The following is a 16,553-nucleotide window of genomic DNA, read 5'->3' on the forward strand; positions in this document are numbered from 1 at the left end:
GTTAACTCAACTGTAAAGCCTTTTGTGACGTCTATTGATGTGGGAGAAAGTAGTAATGTTTATAAGTAGGTGGATATGCAATTCACTTCGACTATGAATGAATTACAACATCAAGGTGGAGAAGATCAATACATTACTATAGAAACTGATGTGCAATCAGAAATTAATATGCCTAGAACGTCAGAAGTTGATTTGCCTGAGAATTCTAAATCACGAGTAGATCAACTGAGCATAGCTCGTGATAGAGCTAGAAGAGTTGGTGTTAGACCTCCTGTGAGGTATGGTTTTCAAGGTATGGTTACTTTTGCGTTACAGGTTGCCGAAGAGATGGATCCTTATGAGCCATCCACCTATAGAGAAGTTGTGTCATGTGGTGAGTCTGCTAAATGACTATGGGGGATGAGATGGAATCTCTTGACAAAAATCAGACTTGGGAATTAGTTAAATGACCTAAGGAGAGAAAAATTGTCATTTGTAAATGGATCTTCAAGAAAAAGGAGGGAATATCACCTTCAGAGGGCATTAAATATAAAGCTCGAGTTGTTGCTAGAGGGTTCACACAAAGGGAAGGAGTTGATTATAATGAGATATTCTCACCAGTAGTCAGACAAACTTCTAACAGGGTGTTACTAGCTATAGTAGCACATCAGAATTTGGAACTTGAACAACTAGATGTGAAGACAGCTTTCTTACATGGAGAGTTGGAGGAAGAGATTTATATGACCCAACGAGATGAGTTCCAGTGTCCAGGTAAAGAAGATTATGTTTGCAAGTTGAAGAAATCTTTGTATGGGTTAAAGCAATCTTTATATGTAGATGATATGCTCATAGTTGCAAAATCCAAGTCTGATATTCTGAAATTGAAGAATCTTCTCAGTGCTGAGTTTGATATGAAGGATTTAGGTGCCGCTAAGAAAATTTTAGGTATGGAGATTTAGGGACAGAGATAAGAATAAGCTCTTTTTGTCGCATAAAGGATATATTCAGAAAATAATTTCTAGGTTTGGTATGTCATCAGCTAAGCCTATAGATACTTCTAGTGCTGTAAATGCTCGATTGTCATCTGTGCTTTTACCACAGTCTAAAGTTGAGAAGGAGTACATGTCTCGAGTTCCTTATGCTAGTGCAGTGGGAAGTTTGATGTATGCTATGTTCTGTACTAGGCCTAATCTTGCCCATGCTGTTAGTGTTGTTAGCAGGTTCATGGGTCAACCTGGGAAGGAGCATTGACAAGCCGTTAAAAGGATTTTTTGTTACCTTAGAGGTACATCTATTGTTGGTCTTGTTTATGGAAATTGCACAGGGTGTTTGGTGACCGGTTATTCTGATTCTAACTATGCTGGAGATGTTGATAGTAGGAGGTCTATGACTGCCTATGTGTTCACTCTGGGTGGTTCCGTTGTTAGTTGGAAGGAAACCTTACAGCCTACAGTTACTTTGTCTACTATTGAAGTAGAGTACATGGCCTTGACAGAAGCTGCTAAAGAGGGAATATGATCGAGGGGGTTAGTTGGTGATCTTGGTTTGCATCATAACCAAGCTATTGTATATTGTGATAGTTTGAGTGCAATATGCCTAACCAAGGATCAAGTACATCATGAGAGAACTAAGCACATAGATGTAAGATATTACTTCTTAAGAGGTGAGCAGAGAGTTAAAGTGATGAAAATTGGTACTGTTGATAACCCTGCTGATATGTTCACCAAACCGGTTCCACAAGGCAAGTTCCAACATTGTTTGGACTTGCTAAATGTTTTGAATTGTTAGTGGTCCCATTTGTGGGACACTTTGTGGCATGAGGGAGAAGTCTGGGTACGTTTGGCGATATTGATTTATGTTGCATTTGGTACATCTGTTATCTGAGTGAGAATTCAAGTCAAGGTAGAGATTTGTTGAAATGTCTTGAATCTGTTTGTTGATGCTTCGAACAACCAAGTATGGACGCTTTGATCAACTAATTTCTAAAAACATTCTCTCTAATAATATTGTTCTCCCTCTGCTCGTGGACGTAACTAACACACTGTTAGTGAACCATGTATACCTGTGTGTCGATCTTCTCTATCTCTACGTTCCTTTTTGTGTTCTTTAATTGTCGATTTCGTAACATGAACTTTTGAAGTTTTTTTGAGAGTCAAAGTGTCACTTAGACAAATTTTAGGAGCTTTTTAGTTTTAGCTGGAGAGTGGAAGTGACACTTGAAAATATTTTAGTTTGTGTTTGAGAATCAAAGTGGAACTTAGCAATTTCTAGATAATTTTAAGAGTGAAAGTGTTTTTTAAACATTCCTTAGAAGTTTTTTTTAAAAATTAGTTTTGAGAATTAAAGTGACTTTTAGAAACTTTTTAGGTTTTTTTTAGAGTCATAGTTTCACTTTGGTAGTAATAAATTTTAAATTTGTGTATAAAAAAAAGAAGAGGAATAAAAAAAGTAGAAAATGTCTAAACTTCAACCATTGTTGTGGGTCAAAATCCTTTCTACAAGTGCAAAATGAATTAATATGATGCAAATTCGTTGTTGTTTTATTCATTATCTCATTATGTCTGACTTGTAATTTTTTTTATTGAACTATAGACAACAAAAAATGGTGAAGATGTCGGCTTAGTGATATTGTTTCACTAAAGTCACTTCTCAAAGAAGGATGGGTGGGTAAGCGAAGTCACCAAAGATGTATATGTACGTTGTATTATATTATTAAATTTATGTTAAATATGTGTGTTTTAGTGGATTTAGGAACCTGTTACATTGTTATGTGACTATCCTGCAGCTATGGTAGCCAATATAGATACTTTCATTTCAACATTCTCTACGTTTTTGGTGTGTTTAATTAAGGCAAGTTTGTGGTTCTGTAGAAATCTTTTTTTTTTCTTTTGCTACTTTGTAGGTTTCAAGAGAAAAAATCTTTTAGCTTATCTAAGAAGGGGGATTCACAATGTGGGGAGGGGTTCTGAGACTTTTTAAGAATTTTCTTTTAGCTTATTTATAGCTTTCGAGAGATGAACTATATACTTTTAGGACTATTGAATTACTTATTTAGTCTCAAAAGTTATATAAGTAGATTTATGACATGTTCGTAGCATAATAAAATAGTTGTTTGTAGTGTTTACGATGGGTTTGTAGCATAGTTTAGGCTTCTAGGACATTTTGAATGATGGTTTTAGTCTTGAAAGAAATTTAGGGGGATTTAGAAGACATGGGGTTCACGACATGGGAAGGGTTCTGACACTTTTTAGGAACTTTCTTGGCTTATTTATAGCTTTCGAGAGATGAGTTATATATTTTTAGGAGTATCGAATTACTTATTTAGTCTGAAAAGTTATATAAGTGGATTTACGACATGTTCATAGCATAGTAAAATGGTTGTTTGTAGTGTTTAAGACACATTTGTAGCATAGTTTAGGATTCTAGGACATTTTGAATGACGATTTTAGACTTGAAAGAAATTTAGGTGGATTTAGGGGAGAGAGATTCACGTCGACACTTTCTATACATTTGTTGCTACTTTATAGGTTTAAATGACATTTAGGTGGAATTAGTACACGTTCATAGCTTGAGAATGGGGATGTATATGTTGTAATTGTGTTTTAGATTATTTTGAAGCCTAATTGTGCACTTTAAAGGAACTTTGTTCTTGGGTTATTTGTAAGGATTCGATAGTTGTGGAGGTTTAAAGGGCGCTTACATATTTATTTAAGTGGATTTACAACATGCTTGTAGCGTGGGGGAGGGGTTCATGTTTTAATTATAACCATTTTAATCACTTTTTAGATAGTAAAATGGTTGTTTGTGGTGTCCTTGTTTTAATTATGAACATTTACGACTTGTTTGTAGCTTGAGAGGGGGATCATTCCCCATAACCATTTTAAACATTTTGTTTAAGTTTTTGTGTGATTGTTAAGATCTTTTTATTCATTTTTCTTTGTTGATTTTAAGAAATCTTTCCTAATATTTGTTTTTCCTATTTCAGGTAGTTCATGTAGATTCTTAAAGATCATTTTTTGGAGATTGCAAGAAGATTTTGAGATGATTACTTAGTTTGATTTAGTATCTCACTTATTTGGGTTTAGGGTATTTTAGCTTAGGGAATATTAAACTTTTTTTCTGTAGGGGATTTATAAGAAACTATAAAAGTTCAAATTTAATTGCATATACAATATTTTTTATAGAATTTTATAGCTTGTGTATTGAATACTAGGCTTATTTTTTTATATATATAAGCTTACTTTTGTTATATTCTCCAATTCATTTGTTTGAATATTAATTTTTGTTTGTACATGACTAGGTATTCAGGAAATAAAAATTTGGTAATTTGTTTGTTACAAAAAAAATATAAAATTATAAACAAAAAGCACTTAAATCATGAAACTTACATAATTATGTAAATTTCACTATCAGAGCTAGGTTTCAATCCTAGGACCTGTGGGTTATGGGCCCACCACGCTTCCGCTGCGCCACTCTGATTTGTGATGAAGTTATGATATCTCTAAAAAAGGGTAGTAAGAATAAAAATATATATTAGACACATTTTTAAAAAAGCTAGATATTGGAAAATTAAAAGCATCTTATTAAAAGTACACTAAGACCTAATAAAGTCTTTTTTTTTTTTTTAGAAAATGAGTACGAGAGGTAGATGGAATCAGTAGATGCACCCAGACATCTCAACTAGGTTGACACATCTTTAGCACCCTTATCATATCTCCAAAAACCAAAATCATATTATATATAAAAAGCAGCAATATAAAAAGGATGCCAAGATGGAGAAGAACTCAAAAGTTAAGATTTAATGAAGTCTGTAAACTATATGGCAGCCCAAAACTTACCCAATTAATGTTCATATAAACTTTCCATGAAAACTCCCAATAATATTCCAAACACACCGAGTTCGATAATGCTTTCCCTTTAAACAAATATAAGAATGGTTTACACCACAAAATCTTCTTACGACATGTGGCGAGTAATTTTAACAACAAGTATAAAAATAGTCTATTGAAGAGTTTGGTATATAGTGTATGATCAAAATTTCAAGTTCAGAAGTTTAATGACTGTATGGCCAAACTTCAAAAAGAAAACCCTAATTGCTTACGATATTTTGCTTCCATAGATCCTAAGTAGTGGACATAGTCACATGATGGTGGCCATCGTTATGGATGGCTAACCACGAATGTGGCCGAAAGTACAAATGTTGTTCTGAAAGGAGCTAGAAAGCTACCCATCACTGCACTAGTCCAAGCAACATTCAATCGAAGTATTTCTTATTTCACTGCTCGTCGTGTAGAAATAGAGACTGTTCTTGAATCGGGAGAGTGTTTCACAAGGTAAATTATTCAATCTTAGTTACCCACGTTTTTATACTGATTGTAAAGGTATTCTATGTAATTGTTGTATATGTTATAGGTATGCAGTAAAGAAAATAACTCGTTGGGAACAACGTGCAACTAAACATTCTGTCAACATATTTGACCATCGAACAGGGTTGTATGACGTCACCACCTCAATCAACCCAATAACACTAAAGGGTGAAAATACACACCGAATAAAATTAAGTGAAAGAACATGCACATGCAATAAGTGGCAGAGTTTTGGACTGTTCTCACGCTATGGCTGCGTGTAAGACCATTAGGGTAGACTACTTTTACTACATTGAAGACTATTACAAAATTCTCACTTATATGGAATGTTATTCACCCTAGTTCGAGCCATCTCCGATAAAAAATGTTGGCCTGATCCTAACTTCCCCACTATTGGTGGATTTTGATGTGTCGGGACTTACAGTTGGGGCACTGGATGTCTTGCATGGTTGTATAGGCAACTATGCAAGGGTATAGTTATAGATGGAAAAGATATTGCAGGCCCACTTTTATTGCTACAAATTTGGGCATGAGATTGATTTCCTCTAATAGCACCTCGACGACTCCATAGATACGAGAACAACTTAGGTGATAGACCATTTGTAGTAAGGTAAGCATATTTACCTCATTATTGTTGTGTTCATTATGAAATACTAATAACTAAAATTCAACTTCTGTATGAAATGACAATTATTCTGTAATTAGAGCATCGACACATGTTCTAGTACAATATAGGCACATATTCGATACACATATGCCTAACCAGGTAATATTTTATTCATTCATATATCATATATTTAAAATGTTTCAATCTTCTAGTTAATTCATTTTTTGACACATATGCATGTAGATTATTTAGGAGCCATATAATCATCTTATCCAACTATTGCTACCATACTGTCTCGATGGTAATGAGATATGGACATTCAGTTGTCCACTCATATGCTTCTTCGTTGCGGAGTGGCATCACCCAAATCGTGTGATGCGTTAATTTGGGATGTTGCAATAAATTCCTCAACCTTGCAACACAAACGTTCGACTTCATTCACATGATCTAAGGGGTAGGCATGAACAAGACTGGATTGCATATTTGCCTCCCCAAATTTCAATCTGGGAAAATCGACAGAGTTTGGTTGTTAATGGACCTCCTATTAACAACAGTGTAGGTACCAAGCCTGGATATATTGAATGGTATTCTATTGTGAGCAGGCGGTACATAACTAAAGCAAGAGCATCCTATCACTTGTTGGTATGAGTTTATTGTTTACTAGGATTATTTTATTTTATTTCTTCATTGCACACCAAAATAAATTTTAAAGTCCTTAACTTGTTATTCAGTTCTTTTTGAGGCCGAGCTCCCAAATTTTCCATTATCTGCTTAAAGAGCCTTGCGTAGACTCATCTCGATATATCGAGTGCGATATTTCGATGATGATGTTCCAATGGAAGAACAAGATGATCCAGCAAGACATGAGGATATTCCTATTCGACCTAATGTTCGAAATGAATATCCAACTCGATCATTTTACATATACTTCCATGATGTCCTCTCCCTCAACATTTGAAAATTTTCCAACAACCCTCAATACACTAACATGGAAGAAGGACAAACTTCACATGTCCATCCAAATGTCCATGACCAGTATGTGACATATCGACAACGTAGTGAGGGTATACACTTTACAAAGGAAAGTCAACCATCAAGTGTAAGAGGGCATGAAGATCGTGGATACTATGTCACTCAACATGATCGATTTAGGCATAATAGAGGATCTTCTTCCAGTCATGAATAAAGAACATTGTACATATGACTAAATTTATTAATGAAATTCAATTACGAAAATGCACTTGCAGTCTACAACACATTCTAAAGAACCTTGACTATTATTTACAATAGTTGAAAGTTAATATCTATATTTTTGCATAAGTTTCTAACAACTTTAAACAAAAACAATAATTTGAAATTAAAAATTAATATTGAGTATATCAAATCAACCTTAGAAATTTCTTAATCTCAAAATAACATTATTGTTTATACTATTAAAACATTAGTAATATTACTATCAAAATAAAAAATGAGATTAGTGAGATAGTTGATTTTAGATAACAATGATATAGAATTAAACAAATGAAATATTATTAACTGTAAAAAAACATAAGTAATGAAAGAGTTGAATTTCGGGTTGTTAAAAGAATGAAAAAAAATAAAAACAAAAATATTTTATTATTTTTTTTAGGGATGCGTCTCTCAAGAGACGCATTTTTTTTAATGAATGCATCTCTTCAAGAGACATATTCAGTGCGGGAAAAATAAATAAATAAAAGATTGTCGAGTGCGCCTATGCGTCGGATGGAGACAAAAAAAATCCTCCTTTTCCCTAAATAAGTTTCAAACTCCCATTTTTTCTAATTAACTTTCAAAACCCCCTACAAATCTAAATAACCCTAAAGAAAAAAGCCAAGTATTTTGAAGGTCCCTATAATAACTATAATATTGATCTAGACACTAGGTTACAAGGTTATATCTTCCCCCCAAAAATCATATATGACCCAGATTTATGCTTTTTTAAAAGTAAAGTGGGTTTAGAATAGCTCCTATTGAAGTGTTTGAGGCTCACCAATTTAGCTTTAAAGCATTCGGGATATGTGTTAAAAAAAGGGGGTAAGAATTATTTTAACTCACCATTTACTATAATAGCACTATTTACATTTTAGTGGAAGATTTATTTTAACCCACGATTTACTCTAATAGCACTATTTACATTTGAGTCGCTTAAATAACCATTTTCTCTCTGTTCAAAGTTTTCAATGACTCCACTCGTCAATGACCAACTTCAATGACCACCTTCAATAACCAATTTCAATAATCACGTCCAACAACTAACTCTAATAATTACTCTAATAACCAATTCTCGCAAGGTTGCCTTCGACGTCTAATGTCGGTGACGACCACTTCCAGTAACTACCTTCGACGGCCAACTCCAATGATCATCTCTGACGACAGTTCATAGTGTTTAATAGTCTTCTATTATAGCAAATTGATATTAATAAAAATACTTTTAAGTATAGCAAACCAAACAAACTTATGTATGCAAACACTTTTGAGAAAATGTAACTCAAATATACAAGTATATTTATTTTAAACCATTTTTATGAACTTTGTTTAAATGAAAATGATCTTTTAGAAAATATTTTTTCTAGTCAATCCAAACATGTCCTAAAATATATATATTTTTCATATGTCACATCAATGTTTGAAACAAACAAAACTGTGTATATATATTATTTTTTTAATGATAACACATATAATTATTTTTTTAATTATGTATCTAAGTTGACAATGGTGATGACTTATACTTGACAAATATCACTCCTAGTTCTAAGATGCTTCTTAGCAAAGTTGTAGAAATTGACCTCCAAATGATAAAAATTGAATCATGAAACTTATATAATTGTAAAGTACACTACCAAAGCTTGGTTTCGATCTTAGGACCCATGGATTATGGGCCCACCAGCTTTTGCTGCGCCACTCTAATTTACAATAAAGTTACGATACCTCTAAAAAAAGTAGTAAGAATAAAAATATAATTAGCACATTTTTAAAAAAGCTAGATATTGGAAAATTAAAAGCATCTTATTAAAAGTACATTAAGACTTAATAAAGTCTTTTTTTTTTAGAAAACGGGTACGAGAGGCAAATGAAATCAGTGGATGCACCCAGACATCTCAACTAGATTGAGACATCTTTAGCATCCTTATCATACCTCCAAAAACCAAAATCATATTATATATAAAAAGGAAAAGTATAAAAAGGATGCCGAGATGGTGAAGAACTCAAAAGTTAAGACTTAATAAAGTCTTTAAACTATATGGAAGACCCAAAACTTACCTAATTAATACTCATATAAAGTTTCCATGAAAAATTCCAATAATATTCCAAACACACCGAGTTCGATAATGCTCTCCCTTTAAAGAGAAGCTTTATTATTATATTGATAGAGATAATACTACAATTCATTGACCCACTTAATTAAAACCATACATAATAACGCATAGAACATATAGAATATAGATGGATGCACTATTAGATTTAGAAATGTTGTTTCATAGTGGATATCAAGATGGAAAGGGCAGCAATCCATCCTTGTTGTGTAGGGTGCACTGCATCCCAAAAGAAGGCTGAATTAGGATCATCGCATAATACATATTTCTTGTTGCCATGTTCATCAACACTTCCACAATCATATTCAGGGTTTATCCCAATACAACATGGCTGCAATGGGGTTGCGAATGTTATGTTCTCTGCACGTATAAAACCAGAAATATTAAAATTTAGAGTTGATAGGTAACCATTCTTGTTTCTCGTTTTATGTGTCATGATTTTTTTAAAACAAAAGAGTTAATTACGTTGGTAATCTTTTCTGGTTTTTTTTTTTTTTGATTTTTATTTTTTAGAAATGTTAATAAAATTAATATTTTGTTTGATAACTATGTTTTGGTTTTGGAAATTGCGTACTTATTTGTTTCGATTTCTTTATTATGATCTTGCCATCTTTATTAAAAAAAATCAACTTTCAAAATTTATTTGTTTTTCTAATTTTTAAAACGTCGCTTGATCTTTTTATTTTTTTAAAGAAAAAGTTACTTCATTGGTAGATACATACAAAAGAGGAGCTAAAAGAAAGCTGTTGATTTTAAAGCAATAGATGAAGTAACATATTTGAATAGTAGATAGTAAAATAAAGAAACTCTGGGTGGAAACAGACTAGCAATGTTTATAATATTAATTTTAAAAAATTAACTTAATTATCAAATAATACCTAATTAAAGTTCTCGTCTCTTGTTCCTACTTTCTTCCTTTCCTCTTCTTTCCTCTTCTTTTCTTTTTTTTTTTTCTTTTTTTTTTGTTTTTCTTTTTTACAAAAGTATTATTTGATCATTCTTGACTCATAAAAATGAAATAGACAAATATTCAATAATAAATAGCTAACACAAAAGATTTGAATATTTATTTTAACGTTTTGATTCTAGGTATTACTTTTAAATTCGTAATTAAAATTTTAAGAGAAAAAAAAAGAAAAAAATGTTATTTTGTTTTACTTTACTTAAAAACAAAAAAAATGAAAAAAAAGAAAGGGGCAATTGCAACTTTAATAAAAAAAATAAATTGAAAATTGGGTGTGTGGTTTGCTTTTTTGCAAACATGGCAAAAAAAATTTTCGTTTAAAATTTTGATTGCTATCTGATATCTATATGATTGTTATGTGGCTGTTATATGATTGATATCTGATTTGTATGTGATTGTTATGTGATTACCACACCTGTAATGACAAAAAAGTTGAAGTCATGACTTTGGTTTCTTAAAATGTATTTGTCATATAATGTAATTTTTTTTTAAAAAAAAGGTAAAAAAAAAAAAAAAAAACAATAACATGATCATACTGGACGTAATTAAGGTATGAAAGAGTGAGCGAAAATAATAGAGTTTTTGTTTACCTTGAGGGACGCCTTTATTTTGGATTATAGATGAAAATGCACTATGGAGATTAAGAACAAAGAAAGGAGAATCATTTGTTTCCTTGTTCAACTTGTCCACAGCTTGTTGTAACAAAAAGTTGTGGAAATCCACCAATGCACTAATAGTTGAATTGCATTCCTTGAAGTCAGAAACGACAGTGATTTCTGGCACACATTGCAATGGCCCTAATGCTGTTATACTTATTTTCTTCACTCCAAAGCTATGAATCCTTTTCAAATTCACCCTTATTTGCTTTACAACTTTCTCAATCAGCGGAATGAAACCCTAAAACCACATCATTGATCATGAAATTAAATTTGATAAAATACTTATTACTATTATCTCAAAAGTCCATGATTCAGAGGAAGTTACTTGAATGGAGCCATTTGTAGATAGGTAATAAGAATAGTCATTGCCAGAAACAGAGACAAGGGCAAAAGAGGAGCTAATTTGGTTTGGGGTAAATGTGGAGTCAGCAATAAGGTTTTGTAGGAAGTCAATTTGAGTGGTCATTGTTGGCAAATCATAGCCAGTTTTAAATACACCAGTTCCACCATAAGCAAAGTTGACACCATATTTTGCCCCTTCTATTCCAATCTTTTCCAAATGTCTATATGGGATTGGAGATTTCAGCCCTATAAATCTTGCTGCATTGATTCAAGTCCAAATTATTATTATTGCATGATGATTTCAAATTGAAGTTAAGTCTAAACCATGATAACCATATTAAAATTTAATAATATTGAGGGATGACTATATCTACCCGCAAAATCTGTCAAAACACGACCATTGGAGAAACGTCCATCAGGTTTGCCAGGAAAGGTAATTCCATATGGATACTTGGGATAATTTGAATCCGAGGGACTGATGTTGCCCGTGTCAACATATGAATCTCCGAAGACGAAGAGCTTGCTCGGTTGAAAATGGTGGTGGAGATGATGACCAGCAAACCCTTTCTCTGAAAATATATATATATATGTCTATCTCCGATCAACACAAATTAAAAAAAAATATATTTTTTTTAACAAGAAACTAAATGATGAAAAGATCAGTCGGTGCATTCTACATATCAAACCAACAAATTAAAAAGATAATAACAATTAATTATCTGAAGCAGAAAAAAAACCCATGACATAGTCTCCACCTGAGAGAAGGGAGAGAATGAAGAAAAATGGGATGAAGAGCTTTATTGACTCCATTGTATTGTTTAGAAAGAAAGCCACAAGTTTGGTCTTATCCTTCAATTCATGCTCAAACTAGTTCAATAATGGCATTATATATAGCAAGGGGATGTTTTGGATCAAAGGTTTCCGTTGATTAATTGAACGTGTTGAAATATAAGTGCTTAAACTTTCAAAATTCTCTGTCCAGCTAATAATCTTGAATTTTATCTGATATTTGGTTGATTTTAAACTTTCAATTTTACGATCTATTATACCTTTATTTTTTAATTTAGAACACCTTACTTTTTAAATTTCACGATATATTAAACATTTATTAAAATTTGAAAACGATAGAGATTAGCATAATATGAAACATCATTTTAAAGAAGATATTGGAGAGATTTTGTTGGTTGTAGTAAGAGATGGGGAGTCAAATGAAACACACAAATATCAGAAAGCAAGTTTCACATTTTGTGAGAGAAGAGATGAGAAAGGGTTTTGTGTAACAAAACGACTGATTTGTTAGGTTGATTTTATGTGTCACGGGGATCCGTATCCATGTCCATTTCGATGCTTCCAAGACATATACACAACGCAACGCAATGGTATTGGCCGTGTTTTGTGTTTTGTTTTTGTGTTTGTGGCTACAAATTAAAACGACCGTTAACTATATCTTACCAAGCATATGGTTCGGCCAGTAAATTTTATGCCAGGTAATTTTTCGTGTCCATTGCTACCTCATTCTTTATTTTTACCCATGTTTTTAACTGTCATCTTTCAATCTCTAATTTCTTGCTGATAACAAACCTCACACTAGGATTACACATATGGATTAAATTGTAAATTTAGTTCCTATATTTGGAGAAAATTTGAATTTAGTCGATATGGTTTATAATTAGAATTTAATCCTTACAGTTTGATAAAATCCTCCTAAATAATTCCTATGGTAGAGATATGTATGAGGATTTTATGAAACTATATAAACTATTTATGACTAAATTCTAACCTTTTTTCAAACTACAACGACCAAATTTGTAATTAAACCATAAAATAATAATAACAATAATAATAATTTAGTTTACGAGGAATAAAATATAATGAATTTGGTGGATTTGGAACTAAAGTTATATAGAGGCTTTTATAGTGTTTGGAGTCCCGTAATTTTCTTGAACTTTTTCATTGTAGGTATTATTCTTTTGATATTTGGCCAAAATTCTACCCATTCCTCTAGAATCTTGTTTCCAATATACATATCATTCCCTTAGCTCCAAGTTTGTTTTCAAACTAAGGGCTGTTTGGTCCACCAAATTATTAAGGTGGTGTAAACAACCCAACTTAAATAGTAAACACTATTGAACTTGCAAAGTTATCGAGTAACTCTATTTTTTTCATTTTTTTTATATTTTTCACATTTACCAAAGAATTTAATCTTCTCCGCTATCTCTACTTTTGAAAAAGAATTCTAGTACTACCGTACTACATTCATTCATTATTTGACACGTTAAATAATTTTTTTTATTTATTATTCATTTATTTTTTGGTTCCCACGTAAATGAATGTTACTTTTTTAGCTAGCAATGAATGGAGGTAGTATGGAAATTTTTTGTACTACCATAGTACTAGAAATTTTTCCTACTTTTTATATTTATCAAGTAACTTCATCTTACTTTCTTCCTCTACATCTTACAACTATACACCTCAAATACAAAGTTATTAACTCCAACATTATTGGAAAGCCTAGGGCCGGTTTAATTAGTAGTGGTTACTATTTGCTTGGCTATTTTTTATTATTATTAGGAAAATTTTCACTGATAGAAAACATCAAACCTTTTATAGAAATAGCAAAAAATAAAATAAAATAAATTAAAATACTAATAGACACTGATAAACTTCTATAAGCATTTATCAACGATAGATTTCTATCAGTTTTTATCATCGATAGATATTGAGAGACTTCTATCAATCTCTATCAGTCTCTTTAGAAGATTAAAATTTTATTATTTTGTGTAAATCGTTTTTCTTATTTTTCTATTTTTGAAAATCTCCCTATTATTTTTATTATTTGGGCAAAAAAACCTATTTCTTTCTTTCTTTCTTTCTTGTTTTTTTTTTTTTTTTTTTTTTTTTTTTTTTTTTGTTTGAAAAAGGATACAAAATAGAGCAACAATTACAATGAATAAGAAGAAGCGAAACAATCATGAGCAACAGAAGAAGAAATAAAATTGGGCAAATCTTCAACTCAGATACAATCAAAACGATGAAGCAATGCATCCTTAGCAAGCAAATGAACAGCACAATTTCCCGAACAAGGAGTAAAGCTGGAAGACCAATGAATCTGAAGGAGCACAAAATGCTTGAGTGCACTAATCAAACAGCCCAATTTAGAAATATCTTCAAGCTCAGACGACAAAAGACGAGCAAACCGAGAGCAGAATGGCTCATTGATCAATAACCATAAACCTGCATTAATTGCTAACGAAATTCCATACTAAGTCGCTAAGCCCTAGCCATCTCAGCGCCAGAGGAAAAGCCCAGGAATTTAGATGCTGAAAGCATGACCAGACTAGTAGAATCCCGAATAATAACCCTCGCCGATGTAAGGGAGGCTTTCGTGGAAAAACCGACATCCACATTAAGCTTAAACCACGAACCAACCGAAGGCGACCAACCCCTAAGAGGCCGAGAAGGAGATTCAGGTGAAGAAGCATGAATCCGGGAGTTAGCAGAATGGAAAGATTGCAAAAAATTTTGAGGCCCAATCCCCAACTGGAATCATATCCTAGTTGCTCAAAAATAGATGTTTGTTTATGCGGTTCCAAAGACCCGAAAGACATACAGTGACTACCTCAAACCTTGTTGAGGTTGAAGCCTAAATCTCGTGGGTTTCGTAATTTGTAAATTATTTGTACACAAATTATTTATTTAACAAAATAAAGTGTTATTTTAGTTGATGTTTAGTTTGCATTAACCCAAATCTAATAAACTAAGATCCTAGGTTATTTAATGTAGCTCAAATATGTATGTGGTGACATACAAGTGGATGTTTAATTAATAACCTGAATGGTCTATAATGTATGGATAAGGCTGGGTACCTTATCCTAATGACACTACAGATACGATCCACTTTATAATCGTTACAATTGTTGTAAAATGTCCAAATGATCTAATCCTGATCATTCATGTGGAGATATGTGAGTGAGAGTATTATGTACAAAGAGTTTGTATAAGACCGAATCATGAAATAGTTAGTCTCTTTTTATAACACCATTACTTAAAGAGACTTACATTTCACTAGGACGACCATAGCTAACTTGACTTTAATCTTGAGTGATGAACTCCTATTTATGAGGGCAATCCTTTGATCTGTATGGATGAGAATGGTCAGATTCTCTGATTCAATATGCCTACCATTTTGGAAATTCGTCTAAGTGGGGAACTAGGAACGTAGCTACACAATATGGAATCCACTCCTTCCCGATCATAGGAAAAGTAGATGAATTGCTCCCTTAAGAGCTGATTGTAGGTCTTGAACGATGAGGTTGAAGGAATCAAATTCCCGTAGCGGAAGCAAATGATCGCTTGTGTCAATGAATTTGATTTTTGGAACAACTAGAATATAGAAAAGTACAGTATGGAGAGGATAAACAGTAAACTGAAAATAGGCATGTTTTCCTAACGTATAGAGAGAAAAGGGAAAGAAAGAACACTAACCCTTGTAGTTCTCTTTCTTCATGCATTCTCTCTGGTGAACACAAACTTCTCCGCCAAAAACTAATGAACACAACTCCCAGGAACAGAACAAGAACACTGTGATTCTTGGACACAACCAAAATATTGGGATTGGTGTCCTAATTCTCTTGGAATCTCGTTGTTTGTAGACTTCGTATAAACATATTGTTGTTAATAAAATAAGTGTTATTTTATAAGCATATACTCAATCGAATAAACTAAGATATGAGGTTATTTCATACAATTTAATCAAGTATGTAGAGACATACAAGTGGATTGATGCTTTCTTTTATGAAGTGGAAATATGGATGTTATGCGTTGATGGAATTGCATTGTGCACTCAAGTTTCCCTAGCAGAATCTAAGTGTAAATTCCTCTGAGTTTCCTGGTAAGTCCAGGGTCGAACACAGGAACTTGTGAAAACAGTATGCGTTGGTAATTTTTATGACAACTTTGCAATAACCAAGTAAATAAATAAGTGTTCGGTTTGTTGTTTGCGTCGATGAAAAAGAAATAAACAAATACGGCGTAGATGAGAAAAGACAGTTGCGTTGATAGATGCAATGAGTATGCGATGAATGGGTTGAGAAGATCTTTAGCTAGCGTTACTCGGGAATGCGTCAGACTATGTGATCAAGTTACAACCATGCACAACAAGTCATTTTCCAATATAAATGTGATGCTCCTAAATCTAGGACGCATGTGTTGAATACAAAATGTCCATAGAGCTCATCCCTAAGTCTCTACTCTTGTCCTATGCGATGATGCAAAATGCATGAAAGCAAGGTGACCGCATAC

At 32.6% G+C, this 16,553-nt stretch overlaps 1 protein-coding gene across 1 annotated transcript; it reads right to left on the reverse strand.

Annotated features, from left to right (window-relative positions):
* Positions 1 to 9,295: 9,295 nt before the first annotated feature.
* LOC120074118 (GDSL esterase/lipase At5g03610-like) lies at positions 9,296 to 12,166 on the reverse strand. Its single transcript, XM_039027136.2, has 5 exons — positions 12,008 to 12,166; positions 11,627 to 11,821; positions 11,236 to 11,510; positions 10,842 to 11,148; positions 9,296 to 9,647 (listed from the first exon to the last, which is right to left on the reverse strand). The coding sequence occupies exons 1-5, from the start codon at positions 12,060 to 12,062 to the stop codon at positions 9,436 to 9,438; spliced, it is 1,044 nt and encodes a 347-aa protein (XP_038883064.2). The 5' UTR covers positions 12,063 to 12,166; the 3' UTR covers positions 9,296 to 9,435.
* Positions 12,167 to 16,553: the final 4,387 nt, after the last annotated feature.

Source organism: Benincasa hispida, chromosome 3 (genome assembly GCF_027475165.1).
Source record: "Benincasa hispida cultivar pf3 chromosome 3, pf3_genome.v1.1, whole genome shotgun sequence".
Classification (NCBI taxonomy): domain Eukaryota; kingdom Viridiplantae; phylum Streptophyta; class Magnoliopsida; order Cucurbitales; family Cucurbitaceae; genus Benincasa; species Benincasa hispida.